At 34.3% G+C, this 18,449-nt stretch overlaps 1 protein-coding gene across 2 annotated transcripts in view; it reads right to left on the minus strand.

Annotated features, from left to right (window-relative positions):
- SAMSN1 (SAM domain, SH3 domain and nuclear localization signals 1) overlaps positions 1-18,449 on the minus strand; it is a 127,607-nt gene that overhangs the window by 25,281 nt on the left and 83,877 nt on the right. For both annotated transcript variants that reach the window (XM_019923246.3, XM_019923247.3), the window contains one exon: positions 215-286. In XM_019923246.3, the coding sequence (XP_019778805.3) occupies positions 215-286 (72 nt within the window). The remainder of the gene's footprint in view (positions 1-214; positions 287-18,449) is intronic.

Here is an 18,449-nt window from a genome sequence, read left to right on the forward strand (position 1 = left end):
CTGTTAGGTTTCTTATATAGATTTTTACTCTTAATGTCCAGCATGGTACTAGATACTAAATAATTGTTTGTTCATTTATCACAAAAATGTATGCAAGGTTATGATCTTTAAATATATTCCTTTTTCTTACTGTAATTCGCAAAAATTACATTGGCTTCATAATTTTTCATAATGTGTTTGTATAACACTCATTAAAATGGAATAGAATACTAACCCCAGTTGAATCATCTGGTTTTGATATGGAATTATTCCGAAAACGGTCAAAATTCCCAAAACTGCTGCTGCGCTATAAAATAGGAAAGAAAAAGGAAAGGAAATTTAGGATTTGTGACTTTCACTGATAAAACTGCTAAATAGATTAGATTATGGTTCAGTAAGCATCAGTCTCTTGCAAATACAGGATTAAAAAATCTCTCTGGACTATCTAATGGCACTGAAGGTGTAACTATTATTAACATTGTAATATTTACAGTTCATAAAATGTCTTCATATGTTTATGTTACAGTGTTAAGCACCTTGGAGAAAAATCTATTAAATTATTTTTAATTTATAGTGTTACTTTTGCTCTTGAGAATGGCATGTATTACTAAACAACCAACCAACTAATAAAAAAACAACAAAACAAACACACAAAAACAAGCATTTGAGTAGATCCACAATTGTTCCTCATAAAGATCATATTTATCAAAAAGTAAAAATGAACACAAATGCATTTCCTGTAACTAACTCCTGATAATTTGAAACTCTCTACTAGATGTCAGAATGAGAAGGCACATACACAGACCTATTAATAAATTGAAAAGCGCATTTAGGTGTACACAGGTTGGGAGGAAAATGAATTTTTCCACATTTAACATGGAATTACAGTGAGACCCCTGGGTCAATTTCATTCACTCGTTTTAAGAAAAAGCTCAGTATGTTAATAGAAGACTTATTCTCTTGGATACTTCTTGCCTACAAGGCTAAATTTTTATTCCTATGTAACTCATTCTAGGCAGGTAATTACAAGCAATTCCTGATATACTGCAAAGTAAATGATTCTCCTAAACACATTTTCAAAAATCTTTAGAGTCTTTGAGTCACAAAATTGATATTTTCTCACTATTTAATTTTATACATTGTTTGGGATGGTGGATATCGGATGTTACAGACTTTATATACCCACAAATCCCAAGAATATGTTATCTTAAGAACTTTATCTCATTTCAAGCTTATAATATTTTCAAAATAAGCTGGTGGTACTGAAAAATAACCTGGTAATTTGAAAAGTTAAAAATGGGAGTCAGTAATCTATAAAACTTTGTATTGTCCTTTAAAAGTCACAGATCATTAGTTCAAGTCGGCTTCAAAGGCTCAGTCTTTACAAGCATTTTTATTCTCATGTCTCCCTAATAGTGATCTTTAAAACTCCTTGTTTCCCTTTTAAATCAGTTTAAATAAAAAGATCCTGACACGTGACAAGGGGTTAGCTTGATAGACAGTGTGATACAGAACGTCACCCCAAGGATGATGGCTGTGTTAGACACAAATAATGCCTTTCGCTGACTTGCTACCCCTGATGAAGAAGCCCTTCACCTTGTGGTGAGGGGAGAGAAAAAGAAGGACTGAAACTGAGAACCACTCTGGTTCTCACGCAGGGCTTACTAACTTAGAGTGATTTCCCAGAGCATTAATCATTTCTACTTGCCTAGTAGGCATTTCTGCCAGGCCATAATTGCCCAGAAATCACAAAAGGGAATTGAGTGTATTCTTGTGTTGCTTATAAACTACCTGAACACAGGGAAATCTGTTACTCTTTTATCTACTTGAAACATTCTTATGGCCTATTGGAGCCTGTGCTTAGGGCAATTTTGTAGTCTACAACCAGCCTATGTCCTGCCTACTAAATATTAATGAGGGTTACAGCATGATATCCACCACTGGATAATCGGTCGTGTTGCCCGGCATGAATAGGCTCACTTCAGCGTTTCTCTACAGTATCTTCTGCCATTAACTAATCTATAGTCACCATCTTTTAAAATTAATTCTCCCCTCACTATGTCAATAAAGAGAAGCAGATAATGGAGTAGTGGTTTTCAGGACTATTACTTTGGGTTTTGTCAGTCATCTCATTATGAATCACTCAACAGCTTTAAGCCAGAGGAGTAAAATACCAATCTGTCCTAAGACACCCTTTAGAAGCAAATCTAAGTATTTAAAATAACGTTTTTAAAATTTCAGTATTCTCTAGTCAAAAAGTTAGTGACTTTCTGAGATGGTTTCACAATGTATAGGTTATGCCTTAATGAAAAAGGGCTAATGTCTACTATGAGATATGGACAGTGAACAAATGTGTAATTTCTACTGCTGTTAAGTTTCCAGTGAAAAGGTGAATCACGTGGAGGTAAGCTGGTTTCATAGATGATAGTCCTTTATAAATAAGAATGTATTTCAATATTGATAATTTTGCACTGTATAATTATAATGGATTAGGTTTAGCAAATACTATTTTGTGACAGAACTCCCATCAAGACAGAGCTATTATATAAACAAATAGCTATCGACAAGAGTAACTTAAATAAAAATGCAATTTATATTTTAGATAATTCTTTGTTTTTGTTGACATTAGATTATATTTAGTCTTTAACTATAAATCTATACAGTCTTTCCTTATGCAATTAGATATGTGTTTGTAAAATGGCACACCTGTAGAAGGTAATTTGGAAAAACTAGCAAAATTACATGTATATGCCCTTTGACCCAGAAATTTCATTTCTAGACGTCTATGTCAGAGATACACTTGAATATAAATCATGCACATTCAATGTAAATCTTTTATAATATTGAAAAGCTATAAATCTCAATGTTCATCAACAGAAGACTGATTGAATAATTTATGGTAAATTCAAACAATAGAAATGTGTGCATCTGCAAAAACACTGAAATATAACTATCTGCTATGGAATTATCTCCAGGACAGTGTACGTGAAAAAAGACAAATGGAGAAATGTGTACATAATAGACCACCTTTTATCTAAGGGTGAAAATACATGTATGTGTCTCAATACAGGCAAAAATATATTTTCCTTCTTAGAGAAATGGGGTAAAAGAAACAAAGTAAAAGGGACAGAAAACAAACTTCTCTGAATATGCCTTGTTTTATAAATTTGACTTTAAAACCATGTAACTTTAAAAACATATTTATAAACAAAATTAAATAAAAATAAAAGCAATCCTTAACAATTCCAAATAAAAATAATGAATCTAATTTCATATTGAATTGGTGGCTTAGAGAGAGGAATTATTTTAAACAATTAAAAAAAAAGACAGTAATTTGATAGTTTGAAGGACCAAAAAAAAAAAAAAAAAAAAAAAAGACAAATTTTAACCTGTTTTCCAATCCCATTTACAATTGCATCCAAAAAAATTACCTAGGAATAAATCTAACTAAGGAGGTAAAAGACATGTACTCAGAAAACTATGTCACTCATGAAAGAAATTGAAGATGACACTAACAAATAGAAACATATACCATGCTCATGGATTGGAAGAGTTAATATTGTAAAAATGACCACATTAGCCAAAGCAATCTATGGATTCAGTGCAATCCCTACCAAAATACAAAAGGCATTTTTCACAGAATTGTATGAATTCACAAATAACTCTAAAATTTGTATAGAAACACAAAAGACCTTGAATAGCCAAAGCAATCTTGAGAAAGAAGAACAAAGCTGTAGTTACCACATTCCCTGATTTGAAACTATACTACACAGCTACAATAATCAAAACAGTATGGTACTGACACAAGAACAGACACATAGTTTAATGGAACAGAATAGAGAGCCCAGAAATATACCACACTTATATAGTCAATCTACAGCAAAGGAGACAAGAATACACAATAGAGAAAAGACAGCTTCTTCAACAAATGGTGTTGGAAAACTGGAAAGCTACATACAAAGGAATCAGACTGGATTACTTTCTCACACCACATAAGAAAATAAACTCAAAATGGATTAAAGACTTAAATGTAAGTCCTGAAAACATAAAACTCCTAGACAAAGTCATAAGCAGTAGGTTCTTTGACATTGATCTTAGCAATATATTTTTTGGATATGTCTCCTCCTGCAAGGGAAACAAAAGCAAAAATAAATAAATGGGACTACATCAAACTAAAAAGCTTTTGCACAGCAAAGGGAATTATCAACAAAACAAAAGGCTGCCTACTGAATAGGAGGAGGTATTTGCAAATGATGTATCCAAATAGGGATTAATATTGGAAATATACAAAGAACTCATACAACTCAGCATAAAAAAAATAAAAAAAAAAAAAAAAACAATCCAACAACCCAATCAAAAAATGGGCAGAGGCCCTGAGTAGACATTTTTCCAAAGAAAACATACAGGTGGCCAACAGGCACATGAAAAGATGCTCAGCATCACTAATCATCAGGGAAATGCAAATCTAAACTACAATATCACTTCACACCTGTCAAATGACTATTATCAAAAGACAGCAAATAACAAGTGTTGGCAAGGATGGGGAGAAAAGGGGACTTTTGTACACTCTTGGTGGGAATGTAAACTGGTGTAGCCACAATGGAGAACAGTATGGAGGTTCCTCAAAAAATTAAAAAATAAAACTACCATACAATCCAGCAATTTCACTCTTGGGTATTAATGCAAAGAAAAAAAAAAGCACACTAATTCAAAAAGGTACTTGCCCCCCTTTGTTCATTGCAGCATTATTTACAATAACCAAGCTATGGAAGCAACCTAGGTGCACATCAATAAATGAATGGATAAAGAAGATGTGGTATACAAATACACACACACACACACACATACACACACACACACCCCCCACACACAATGGAACAAAAAGGAACAAAATCTTGCCATTTGCAACAACGTGAATGGACCTAGAGAGTATTTTGTTAACTGAAATAAGTCAAACAGAGAAAGACAAATACTGTATGATTTCACTTGTATATGGAATCTGAAAAAAGGCAAACAAATGAACAACGTAATAAAACAGAAACAGTCATACATACAGAGAACAAACAGGTGATTGCCAGAGGGGAGGGGTTGGGGGATGAGAGAAATAAGTGAGGAAGATTAAGAGATACAGACTTCCAACTGAAAAATAAATGAGTCACAGGTATGAAATTGGGGAATATGGGAATAATAATGTAATATCATTGTATGGTGGCAAATGGTAACTAGACAGCATGTTGGTCATTTTGAAATATATAGAAAGATTAAATCATTATGTTGTGCCCCAGGAATTAACATAGTGTTGTAGGTCAATTATACTTCAAAAACAAACTCAGAAAAAGAGATCAGATGGTGGTTACTAGATTCAGGGGGTAGAGAGAGGGGGATTGGATGAAGGTAGTCAAAGGTACAAACTTCCAGTTGTAAGGTAAGTAAGTACTAGGGATGTAATGTACAGCATGATAAATATAATTAATACTGCTGTATATTATATATGATTGTTAAAAGAGTAAATTGTAAGAGTTCCCATCACAAGGAAAAGATTTTTTAATCTTTATTTTATCTTATATCTATATGAGATGATGAATGTTCACTAAACTTAGTGTGATAATAATTTCATGATGGATGTAAGTCAGATCATTATGCGGTGCATGTTAAACTTATATAGTACTGTATGCCAATTATATATCAATAAAACTGGAAGGAAAAAATTTTTAATTTTAACCTGTTTTCAGTATTCACACCATTGTTAATGATATCGATATATATAAATGCAAATGTTGAGAGACAATGAAAATAAGTAACGATGTTAATGACATTTGAAGTCAAAATTCTCAGTCTATATTCTCAAATTTTTCATTTTGTCATACCATAAAGTAGGTAAGCTTTCAAAGACTACTAGGGCCATGCCAAAACGACACAAGGGCCATATTAAAAGATTGTCACTAGGGTAAATTGTATCCAAATATGGGACAATTTTAGTAAAAGGAAGAATAATAACTGAGCTACACTGAAATACATCTAATATATCAAAATTCATGAGTTCATAATGATACTAAGAAGAAAAATATCAGTTGTCACTTTTGGAAATGTTACAGCCATATTATGAAAACTGGCAAATAAAGGGAAAAACAAACATTTAATCTGTCCTTCTTGTATAAAACATATTTGAGAGTAAATAAATATTTAATAAAGGAAAATTTTTCTTTCCATGTATATGTGTGATATATTCTAGCTAATCAATTAAGTGATGAAATTACCGAAGTACCATTTTGTAAGTCCCAAATGCAATAATGGATCTAGGCAACAATCATCAATGGCTACTCAAATCACAAAAAAGAATGAACCAGAATATGGGCTTCATAACGGAAGCACCTAATATCACCAATGAAATATTCTTTTTAAAAAAACCTGCAATCACACCAAGCTTCTGTATCTAACTACCAGATTACAAAAAATACAGAGACAGAGGAGCATCTTAAATGACATCAAAAAGATGAAGTCAACCAGAAAATTTTAGACAATGAGAAAATTTACAGCACAAATAACCTGGTTGCTTCAACTAATCAACAGAAAGAAATAAAAGAAGAGAGGGAAAGTATAAATTGAGAATCTTTAAGAGTTGTATCAACTAAATAAATACTGCAAAATCCATAGATCTTATTTAGATATAAATCAAATAAACCACTGTAGCAAAACACATCCAGGAGACAACTGAGGAAATTTTAAAATAAGTAGCTAGATGATGATATTGAGGAAGTATTGTTATTTTTCATTTGTAATTCAAAATAATCTAGTGAGGGCAGGAAGTATGTGGGCATAAAGGAGACATGACTGGATGTTATTTAATGATTAACTGGGTGATGGATATATGGGGTAGATTGTACTACACTCTGAGTTTACATATGCTTGAAATTTTCCATAATAAAATGTTGGGTTAAAAAAAGAACCAAATGTACCTATATAAAAGTTAAAAATAATTTACAAAGAGTTAATAAGGTGTAGGGCAGGGGGAAGCATATGGGAAAATTGTAACTTCCTCAATCTTGCTGTGATCCTGAAGCTGTTCTTAAAAAATTAGTCTTAAAAAAAAAAGGGTAAATGGTTGCACAACTTTCTAAGGAACTAATTTTTAAAGAGATCATTAACATTACTTAGGTCATGGTTGTTTAGAGGTATGGATGTATTTAAGGAGAAAATAAAGTTTTGCTTTCTAAATTTATTTTAGTACAACTAACTTTCCGATATAAATGTATTTTACTAGACTACCTTTTGAAGACTATCTGGTTATGTGGTACAGTTACCCTCTTCCACATAGCCTACTTGGCTTCCGCAAAAATAGGGCTGAATAACTGGCATTTGGGTTGTTTGGACTCATTCGTGTGTGTGTGTCCCTACGCAATGCAAAGAACTTAAGAAAGGATTCTTTTTTGTTCGTCACATTTCTTCTCTAGTTTTGTATAATTCTAATTATTACAGAATGTCTATTCATTATATAAAGCTAGCAGGATTCTTGGAAATCATATAGTCCCTCTCAATGAGGAAACTGTTATAGGAACAAAAACTTGCAAAAAAAATCCCCCCCCCTTTTTTTTTTCAATTCTCCACCCTGCTGTACTCTCCACTATGTCATTGCATTACAAAGTTTTGATCCTGTTTTCCATTTTCAAAGAAACTTGCTATTTAAGCGGGATGAAAAATATGTAAAGTTAGCTTGATATATAGAATAGAACTGAGTAGGTTTCTTAAAACAATGACCATCCTAAATTTATCAACATGAAGGAGAATTAGGGAGTCTCTTTTTTTTTTGGAACGTAAATCAACCTTTTGACCAAAACCAAAAGAATTGAACCCTTATTTTCATTTTTTAACCACTCTCCAGCTTCTGGGATCTTCAAGTAAAATCTTATCTCCATCCAGCATGACAATATTTGGGTAAGGCATCGGTGGAAAATTTCACAGTCTATTTCAAAGAAAAATTTGCATATATGAGTCAGACATCTGCAGTATTTTGAAATATACTGGCAAATTAAAAATCACACACACTCTGCCAATGAGTTCTCACATCATCTAAATATTGCACATAGAGCCTTCATTGGTAATATGCTCTTAAAGTTCAGAATTCTGTTTCAGCACGTGCTTGTATGAATATTCTATAATAATGGTATGCTAAATCTCAATAAGCTTGTCAGCCTTTATCCAAAGGCATTTGAGGATTTAATTGTTCTAACTAACTCAGGTGCTGAGATCTTTTGAAGAGTATGAAACAAATTTAACTCACTTAAAATAATCTATGAGGATTGACTCAGTGTTAAATAATTACACTATCATGTGGCGCTGATGGAAGACAGTTGTTTGGGCGTCAGGGAGCTGAAGGCTGAAAGACAAGCAGCGTGTGAAATAAGGCCTTCAACACTAACATTTTAACCTTGGGTAAAGGCAACTCAGTACTCAAATATGTATCAATGCTCTAAATATTTTTAATGTACATCTGGACTCTTAGAACAAAAGTGAGTCTACTTGATCTCTCTGTTTCAGTATCTTTCCTATCAACTGCACGCTATCTAAAGGAAGTGCAGATTCTGACTCCACCACAGCGTTTTAAAAAGTTGTGTCAAAATTTCCATGCTAAAGCTTTCCTTTCAGAAGTTGATGTGCCAAGAGATGTTTTCTGTAAATTGAAACTACCTCAAAGAAAATTACCTAAAGGAAAGAAAACTAGAACTAAAAAAAATCAATGCAGAATGAGCCATACCTGTAAAAGAGTTATTATTTAATGTAACAAAAATAAGTTTTATGAGTGAAAAAGATTCAAACATTGAGAATTCTCAATTGCACTGCTGCATTACTTACTTATTACCATATCTCATGATTTACATTACATTCACTGACTATAAGTATGCTGCACTTTTAGGAATTGAATAAAAATTAAGATATTCTATTTTAGCTGGAAAGAATTTTTAAAATAAATAATACTGATATGTCTTAAATATCTTTTTTTCAGGTAAAAAGCATAATGCAACCAAAGTTCAGTCACTTGATATTACTAGGTATCAACTCTTACAAAATCCTATTAAAAAGGAAATGCAAAACTTTAAAAAATGTGACCATGATCAGGCTATCTTGAACCTCTCAGCTTCTTGTTTTACCTATTGTAAAACTTCTGCTGGCTTACTCAGTCCTGTATTATTATTATAGCACTGACTTTCTATTCCTTCTCTCTCTTTTTCTAACTACTAAACTAAACAAGTATACTAAGTGGTCCCTCTTGATCCTCCTGGAATTGTTTCATTATACCATCCTTCCTTGAAATCTTCAAGAATTCCCTTAGGGAACCCAATTTTGCAGCTTCTCTAATTTACAGTAGCTTCTCTGCCTGCCTTCAGGCTGGAAGGCGTATATGCCAACAAAAATCTCTCTCTGCTTATGGCCTCTTACCCCTGAGGATCTGTTTTGATCATGCCTTCTGAACCTTCCACCTGCACTGTTGGAAACCGGTATTTGCTCACTGCTGTCTTTGGGGAGTTTGGACACATAATGCAAAATGTAATATATTTACCACACACACATTCTTTCAGCCTTCACATCTGCTCAATTCTTTTCCCAAATCTCTGTTGTAGGCATTTATCTTCATTACCGCTATGCAACTATGTGCTTATAACCCCATTCCTGAGTCAACGAAATAACAACTTTCAGCTCTTTAGTTCCCAAATTCTTGCCTCTCCAGTCATCTAAAGACGTCACAACACTGGACTCCTTTCCCTAAAATACCAATTCTCATCATTCCATTCATCTTCTCAAAATGTAAAGCTTGCTCCACATTGGTTTCTTGGCCCCTGAGAGCTTGCTTTATGCCGAGTGATTTATCTATAATTATTTCATTAAACAAATACAACCCCCCTCTGAGATGGTTATTGATTCCTTCAGTTTACAGATGAGGAAAACTGAGGCTCAGAGAGTTTAAGTGACTCTTCTTTAGTTAACAAAATGAAGTCCAAACTTAGCATGCTGCACATTCATGATTCCCCATGGATTCAGGTAGTGCTAGTCAATCTGATTAAGCAGAACTTCTGACACTTCTTGCTGGCCAGTATGGACACACTCGTTTATGTTTCTAAGCTGTTGCTCACGCTGTTTTTCTCTCAAGGAAAGTTCTTCCGCTCTTCTTCCTCCTACTCAAATCCAGCCCATTCTTCAAGGGCAGGATCAAGTCCTACCTTGTCTATGAGACCACTTGCCGACACCTCATCATTTTAGCACACATTGATTGCCACCGATCTTAAGCGATGTAGGCCTATAGAAAAAATCCTACAGTTGGGAGCCTTGGGAAAATCACAACAGATGACAAATCCCACATATTTCTCTTCAAGTTAAATGACAAAAACCATACATTTCACAGTTACACAAAAGCAAATTATAACTTAGTCACGTTATAGTCAAAGAAAACAATTTGCTGATGTTTACTTAAGGAGCATAATGTTTTACATTATGCAATTCAGTGTAAATATACTAAGGGGCTTCTATGGCTAAACTTTGTGCTTGGGATCAGGGCTGTCTGTATGAATAAGAATCCATCCTGGAGGAATTTACACTCTATTGGTGGCATCAATCACAGAATTCCAATCTATAAGAGCTAAATAGAGCCATATTCAGATGAATGGTATACAAATATAGAAGCAATTCCTAAAAGCAGACTATATTTACACACACAATAAATTAAAAATGTATACTAGATGTCAGCTTGGAAATTTATATTCATCATTATTTATACTTGTACTGACTACTTAATACATGAAAGGCATTTTGTATGCATATGTCTATATCTATATTATTGATAGTCTAAAGAAAGACAGTAAAATGATCACAGATTTTGGACATGAAATTAGCTGAAATCAATACAATTTGAATTTGCTTAACCATCTTCAAAAATTATTTACTGTAAGAGATTGTGTAGTTATTGACTGAGGGACTACTTAGAAATTGCCAAATCTAAAGAGGATAATTGCTAAAATGATGATTAAAGTAATAAAAATACAATGAACCACACACTGTGTATTAAAAGGAGCACTGGATGACAAAAAAATGTGTCTTAATAATTATCTCCCGGGGCTTCCCTGGTGGCGCAGTGGTTGAGAGTCCGCCTGCCGATGCAGGGGACACAGGTTCGTGTCCCGGTCCAGGAACATCCCACATGCTGCGGAGCGGCTGGGCCCGTGAGCCATGGCCGCTGAGCCTGCACATCTGGAGCCTGTGCTCCGCAACGGGAGAGGCCACAACAATGAGGCCCGAGTACTGCAAAAATATATATATATATATCCCGAACTCTTCAAGGGAGAGAAAGAAAGATTGTTTCTAGTGAACATAATCATTTGGGGGCACTAGAAAAGTGTTGTGTATTCACAAGAATATATCACTAGGATTTCCCATTGTCTGGATGGACTATCTTTCGAAACCAGAATAAGTGGAACTTTTCAATTCTTTGCACCAGCATGGATGGGTTGTTAAGACCTTCATGGAGAGCTGTGTTGAAAAGCGTTCCAATGCCACTTTCGGGCTGAGAGTTAGAGATCATGATTAACCATGTCCACCAAGGTTACACAAGATGGTCTGTGTTTTAGGGAAGATGGTGGGGAGGGGAATGAGGAATTACAGGTAACATACTTTATGCATTTACCATACCTATTCAATGATAAGTAATTTCTGTGAGCAAATTTCCATTACTAATTTTGTTTCCTAGGCACCTTGATAGAGAGAATGCAGTATGAAAAATGGATGATTCAGATTTCCAGTTACAAGAAATATGTATAATCCTCCCATAAATTTAGAAATTAACTTTCTATTATGTACCTATTAGAGTTTTTCTACTTATAGCCAAATATTCAATAATATTTTAACTATAGTCACGACATTGTCAACTATTTTAATCCTATAATCTTCAAAAACAAATAAGTCTGCATAAGTAATTCTCCAGAGTAGCATATGGCTAACAAAAGAAGATAATATTGAATATCATGGTTAAGGAAGGCAGCAGTTATTTAGGAGAAGAATGACTTTGAAGTAGTAATCATAGCAGGCCTTACTACATTGATCATAATCTTAATGGTCAATGGGCTGGTTTTCTCAATAAAGGCCATAATCTACTATTTGTTCTACCTACTAATGAAATTATATCATATGTATTATGCATAGTATCATTAATCTAAAAGACAAACTATTAAAGAAATGAAAGAGAGGTTATGCCTATTCAACTTTATCATCAAAGAGATTTGTAAAAAGCAAGAGTAACTTTTTATCATCTAAATTAAACTGAACATTCTCTTTCAGGTTTTAGATTTAAGCCTTTTCTCCTTTTCAGTAGTCAGAGAGAGAAAAAGTCTTGAAAATTTTTTCTTAGTTGACATGTGGTAGAAGAATGTACAGTACCTTTAAGTCCATGAAGATACTTATTCACGTACTTAGTAGTTGAGTATGTTGACTCAAACTTTAGGATCTTGAGAAATTTCCTAACCAAGTTTACCAGTCAAATGTTTCTACCACTAAATCCAATTACTCCAGTTTTAAAAATAAAATAAAATCTTCACAAAGAGGCCAGCATTCATAGTACCCATTGCTTTGAAATCTTAGTTAAATAAAGGAGTGAAAATAAAGTTGGGAAAATAGAATCCATTTAATACACTTTCCCATCAAATTCTCTGGAACAAAAACTCTCCTTTACCTCCGTTAGTCTGCAATGTGCACCACATTCACTTGGTCTCTGGGTACATAATGACCTCTAACATTCTCCCCAAGGGATGGTCCAGTCATGCAGTGATCTCCTTGAACACAGGTAATGACAAACAACAAGCTAATTCTCAAAAAGGTTTTTTTTTTTAAAGTCATTTTTACTACTTTTAAATGAGTGTGTTTGATGCATGATTTTGGTCCCCCTGATTAATGGTCACCGCCAGCCCAGCTTCTGGAATTGTAATGTTTCTGTGAGCTTCCCTCCAGCAGAGCTCGACCATTAATCCAGTGGCATATGTCAGCTCAGCAGAGCAAGGTCACTCTTCTGCTTCAAGGGGAACCTTTTTAGAAATAATAAAACTGACAGAAAGTTCTTTTTTGCATGTTTTATGCCACCTGAGGTTGAGTGCTGCAGTTAATATCATAAAGCTTATAAACATTCCCATCTCAGGCAGCACCCGCTGACACTATGCTTAGGAATTTAAACTATTTTTTCTTAGTAAGAACAGACATGTTTATGTGGGGCAAATATACAGTATGTAATCCTGAACAAGGAAAGAATAAGTAGAAAAAAAATAGTTGTAAGTTCATGCTAGGATATTTGGAAGAGATGTTTGGGTTCTATAACTTCTTCATTGTCAATTACATCTATTTTCCTTTCATTGTATTTGGATTTGGCTCTAAAAATATTTTAGTCTATTGAGGAGTTAATAGTGGTTTGAAATCTAATAGTAGTGGTAGAAATGAACTCAGTTTACGACAATTCCTAAACCTACAATATATGTCTGATAATTGTAGAACATTTATCTTTGAAGGAATTTTATTTTTAAAATTATGAACCTTTGTTTCATTGGTAATGGGTACTTTAAAATTGGTAAATAATTATAGTGAGATATTCATAAGCTTAAAGTAATTTGAAATTTGTAGATGGCTTAGTTTAGAAAAGATGGTGGCTGTATAATAACTCACAATATAAAGAATATATACCCATAAGCATTACAAAATTTATATATCAAATTATTTATTATTACTGTTAATTAAAAAATCAAAGTTGCCAGGCTAAAACCATGTGAATATTCAGAAAAAATTTTAATCAAATATTCAGACCAATGTCATATCACTATATATTATGATATTGATATAAGGTAAATCTGTCTTGAATCTTATTCCAGGAATTTAAATTGTTAACATTATGAAAAACATAGAAAAGAAACTTCATTGTTTAGCTGTCTTTATTTTATGAATATAGAGAAAAGGTGGGGTCAGGTGGCAACTTAAGCCAGTCTTTCCAAGAAGCCAGTTCCTTGGTTGGGTCTCCATGTCCAATGTCAAGCCCTCACATTGACAGGTACAAGAACTTTATTTTTCAAGCTTGCAGAACTAAACAACTCCAAGGGGGACTGACTCATAAACTAAACTGTTAGGCTACCAAAAATGGCAATACCAAGTATTGGTTAGGTATGAGAAATTCAACTGCCAAGAAGAATGCATATTCTTGTTGACTGATCAAAGAAATGTCTCCCCTAGAGACATGGGATGCAAAGTCATTGCTGGGAGTTTGTTTGATTAGTATAGTAGAGTCACAGAAAAGTGAATTAGGTTGTATTAAAGGCTAGAGACACGAAGTTATAATAGCCTGAACTTAGTTCACCTAAGTGAGCAAGTCTGCTGAGCCTAATGGAATATTTGCTTTTGTTGATACAGATTGTTCTGCAGACTCAATGGCAAATTTCTACTCTCCACCTCCTTTCTAACCTCCCTGAAAGCAACTCTTTGCAAATGCTGTTTTTTTTTTCCTTCAGACAGATTACATTACAATTTTTGATTATTGTTTTGTCTCATTACATTCTAAGAATGGTTACTTTGTTTTATATGGGTGTTGCCCAGATCTTTATCAGTGACACATTTACAAACTATGTCTTGGAGTAGAGTACTACTTTAGATGACTTATATTATCCATTAGTCATTACACAAGTATTGTGCATATGTTGAGGAAACACGACTATGTTCCATATTATAAATATTTTTGATGGTAGCCAAAGTGTAATAGAGGGCACATGGAGTCTGAAAGTTAGACAGAGTTCAATACCCTTTGTTCCCCCCCCAAAATTGCAGGGATACAAATATGAATTAGATGCATCCCCTGTTCTTGATGGTAACTCCATTTGGGAGGACATATTAGAATAAACTATGCTAAAAGAAACAATAGAGGTATTGAACAAGTACTATTAAACTAGAAAGGAGGGAGAGATTATTAATCAAACATGTACCATGTGCTAGGGAATTTACATATGGTAATTAACTTAATTCTCACATCAATCCTATGTGACGTGCCTTAACATATCCCCTTCTTCAGATAAGCACAAGAAACTCAAAAGATGTTTAACAAAATGTTCAACATCTCATAGTTAAGAAATATCAAAATAAGACCTCAAACCCAATCTATAAGACTTTAGTTCATATTTCCTCCTGCTCTGCCAGAATGCCCTCTAATGCACTGCCTTGGGTTAACTGGTGGAGGCTTTCTTGAGGGAATGAGAGTCCAGTGAGGTATTAAAAAATAAGTTCATGAATTGAGAAAAATGGGCAAATGTATTCTAGGGTAAGAGAGGCACAAACAGGAAAGAATGAGTGGTCAGAGCCACTGAAAGCTGAGAGTTGGATACACAAAGAGAGACACCAGGTTATGTGCACAGAGGGGCAACAAAGTTAAAGGGCAGCAAGTGGTGGCCAACTGCCAGCCAGAAAGAAGCCTAGACAGATCCTTCCCTATGGCCCTCAAAGGAAACCAATTCTGCCGCATCTTGATCTTGGACTTCCAAACACCAGAACTGTGAGAAAATAAATTTCTGTTCTCTATGCCACTGAGTCTATGGTATTTTGTTACAGAAGCCCTAGAAAACTAATACAGACTTAGGTGAAAACTTCCAAAACTCTTTAAGTGAGGGGAGAAAGGGGACATGGCCAGCTGTGTTGACAAATGGCTCTCTATGTATAGAAGAATCATTTTGTCTACCACCAGAGACAGCTTAAAACCCTCTTCTATTCTTATTAATCAATTCTTAATGGAGGACATTTTTGTTCTCTACTAAGAAGCTAATTATGAATGTCTTGTTTCCAAAAGTTCACCTAAGTCCTTAACACTAGAAAGGAAGAGAAATGGATCAGTTTGGGAATGCTAAATTTGGAAACACAGCTATGTAGAGTATGGACTTAATTCCATTATTAAAAAGAAACCACACAATCTGCAGGGATAATGAAGCCATTTATCTCCTAAGCAAGGTAAGGAAAGTTTAAAGAGATAAGTGTGTCATTAAATTGATTTTTAACAAATCCAGTGCATTGGTAGTCAAGGTAATGACTTTATACCTTCCTATAGGATGTAATACCCACATTTACAAGGGGAGTCTACACTTCTGTCATTTCTCTCAAACCATTTGTCTCCAGAACTTTCTATGTATCATCTGGGCACTGTGTTTTTTTCAGATATAGCCGTCTATTTGGTACTAACCCTTTGCTACTTGCTTGAAATAAAACTTGATTACAGATTCATGTTCTATAAAATGGGATGGCTAGAGTGAATTGATACTTTGTTTGAAGATAATTTTTCAAGGCTAAAATTATTTACCTCTTTCAAACAATTCAACAAGTTGAAATAAACAAATTATTAGTTCATCTATTCTGATTCAAGGTACCCCAGAAATGAAAATTAAATTCAATAGAAAATTGTATTTTGAAGAAAGAAGTAGAAACTTTTGGGAAGTGGCATATCAGTATGGGGGTAATTTTCTGGTGGCTGGGAGCAGAGGGATGAGGGCATTTCTCCTTGAAGTGTGGGCACCAGCTGGAAGAAAGAACAGTGCAGAGCAGGGGCAGCCTTTCTCTTTACCACCTTTAGAGCCCATGTGGTAAGTTCCTTTCTTATATATCTAGATGTATACAGTATGTACAAATAAATCCCAAATTCAACATCTTCTCAACATCCACCTGTCACTTCCCTTGTCTGAGCCACCATTATCTCTTTCCTAGTTTCTGTAATAGCTTCTTAAAGGGTCTCCTTTCCCTGCTTCCTCCCTCACTTTCTTCAGTGTATTTGAAACACAAAAGCAAGAATAAACCCACTAAATATAAGCCAGATCCTTCTCTTCCCTTCTCAAAGTCTTTTAATACTAGCTCAAATCCTTATAATGACCTAGAAGGCCCTCTACATCTCTGTGTGACTGCTCTTTCCCTTGTGTATTCTGATCCATTGTTTCTCAAACACACCAGGGACACTCCATATATACACTACTATGTATAAAATAGATAATTAATGAGAACCTACTGTATAGCTCAGAGAACTCTACTCAATGCTCTGTGGTGAATTAAATGGGAAGGAAATCCAAAACAGAGGGGCTATATGTATACGTGTAACTGATTCACTTTGCTGTACAGCAGAAACTAACACAACATTGTAAAGCAACTCTGCTCTAATAAAAATTAATTTAAGAAAAAAAAAAAGGCTTTTGGTCTTGCTCATCCCTGGGCCTGGAGTAAGATTTCCTCAGCCAATCTCATGGCCAGCACTTCATTCCCTTCAGGTCCCTTTTTAAATGTCCCATTCTCACCAAGTCTTCCCTGGTTCTTTGTATTTCGTATTCTTCCTTTTCTTCTTAACACTTACCATCACTTAACCTACTCTGTATTTAACATATTCATCTTTTTTATTGTCTGTCACCCCCAGTAAATGTAAATCCTATGAGGCCAGGGGTCTTTGTTTTATTCACCACTGTATTCCCAGCATATGGTCTATATTGTTCATAGTAAGCACTCAGTAGATATCTATTGCTTTGAAGAATGAAGGAAGGAAGGAGTGAATTAACTTTTAAGTTCTTTGAAGAGATTAGTAGAAAAAAATATCTCCAGATTGGGAAACTTTAAACGTTATTGATGCTCAGGTACATTCTACATTAGGTAAATTAGAATATTGAAGAAGGAACCCAATCATCAGTATTTCTTAAAGCTCTTCAGTGATTCAAATGTGCAACCTAGGTTGAGAACCATCAATGTAGAAATCATTTCCAAACTTTAAAGTGCTCACAGAGCTCCTGGGTATCTCACTACAATGTATATTCTGAGTTAATAGGCCTGGGGTAGGCCAGAGAATCTGCATTTCTAACAAACTCCTGGAATGCCAGTGTTGCTAGTCTGTAGGACCACAATGAGTAGCAATACTTAGATCCATATTCAACTCAAACTTGGTGGCCCTGTAATACTTTTTACTGTGGTCTATACTCCATTTTCTTCTGTCTTATGTTATTTGTCTTTAGGTTTGCATTATAATTTACTTTAAATATTTCTTGGAAAACAAATATGACACAAATACTAACTAAATACAGAAGTGAAGAGAACCTTTAGAGAGATTTTTTAGGGGAACGGGGGGGTAATAACTCAAAGTAAAGATAAACATTTATTTATACCCACCATTTTTCTAATGGGAAAAGTAGATTCAAAATATTACTTACATTGTATATCACATACCTTACTTGGAATCACTTTGTTTGAAAAGCCAAAACATTCAACTGAAGAAACATAAATTAAAGTCTGAAAATTATACCCCAGATGATGACGCAAAAAGAAGTAGCAGGGGGGAAACCCACAGGTTTAGAAAAAGAAAAGCCGCCCGAATAATCTCAAATCAATTTTTTTGCTAGCCATGATATCTTGGACAAAATTTTTCACAGCTACAGTGCTGTTTTCTGTAAATTAGG

Source organism: Tursiops truncatus, chromosome 4, assembly GCF_011762595.2.
Source record: "Tursiops truncatus isolate mTurTru1 chromosome 4, mTurTru1.mat.Y, whole genome shotgun sequence".
Taxonomy (NCBI): domain Eukaryota; kingdom Metazoa; phylum Chordata; class Mammalia; order Artiodactyla; family Delphinidae; genus Tursiops; species Tursiops truncatus.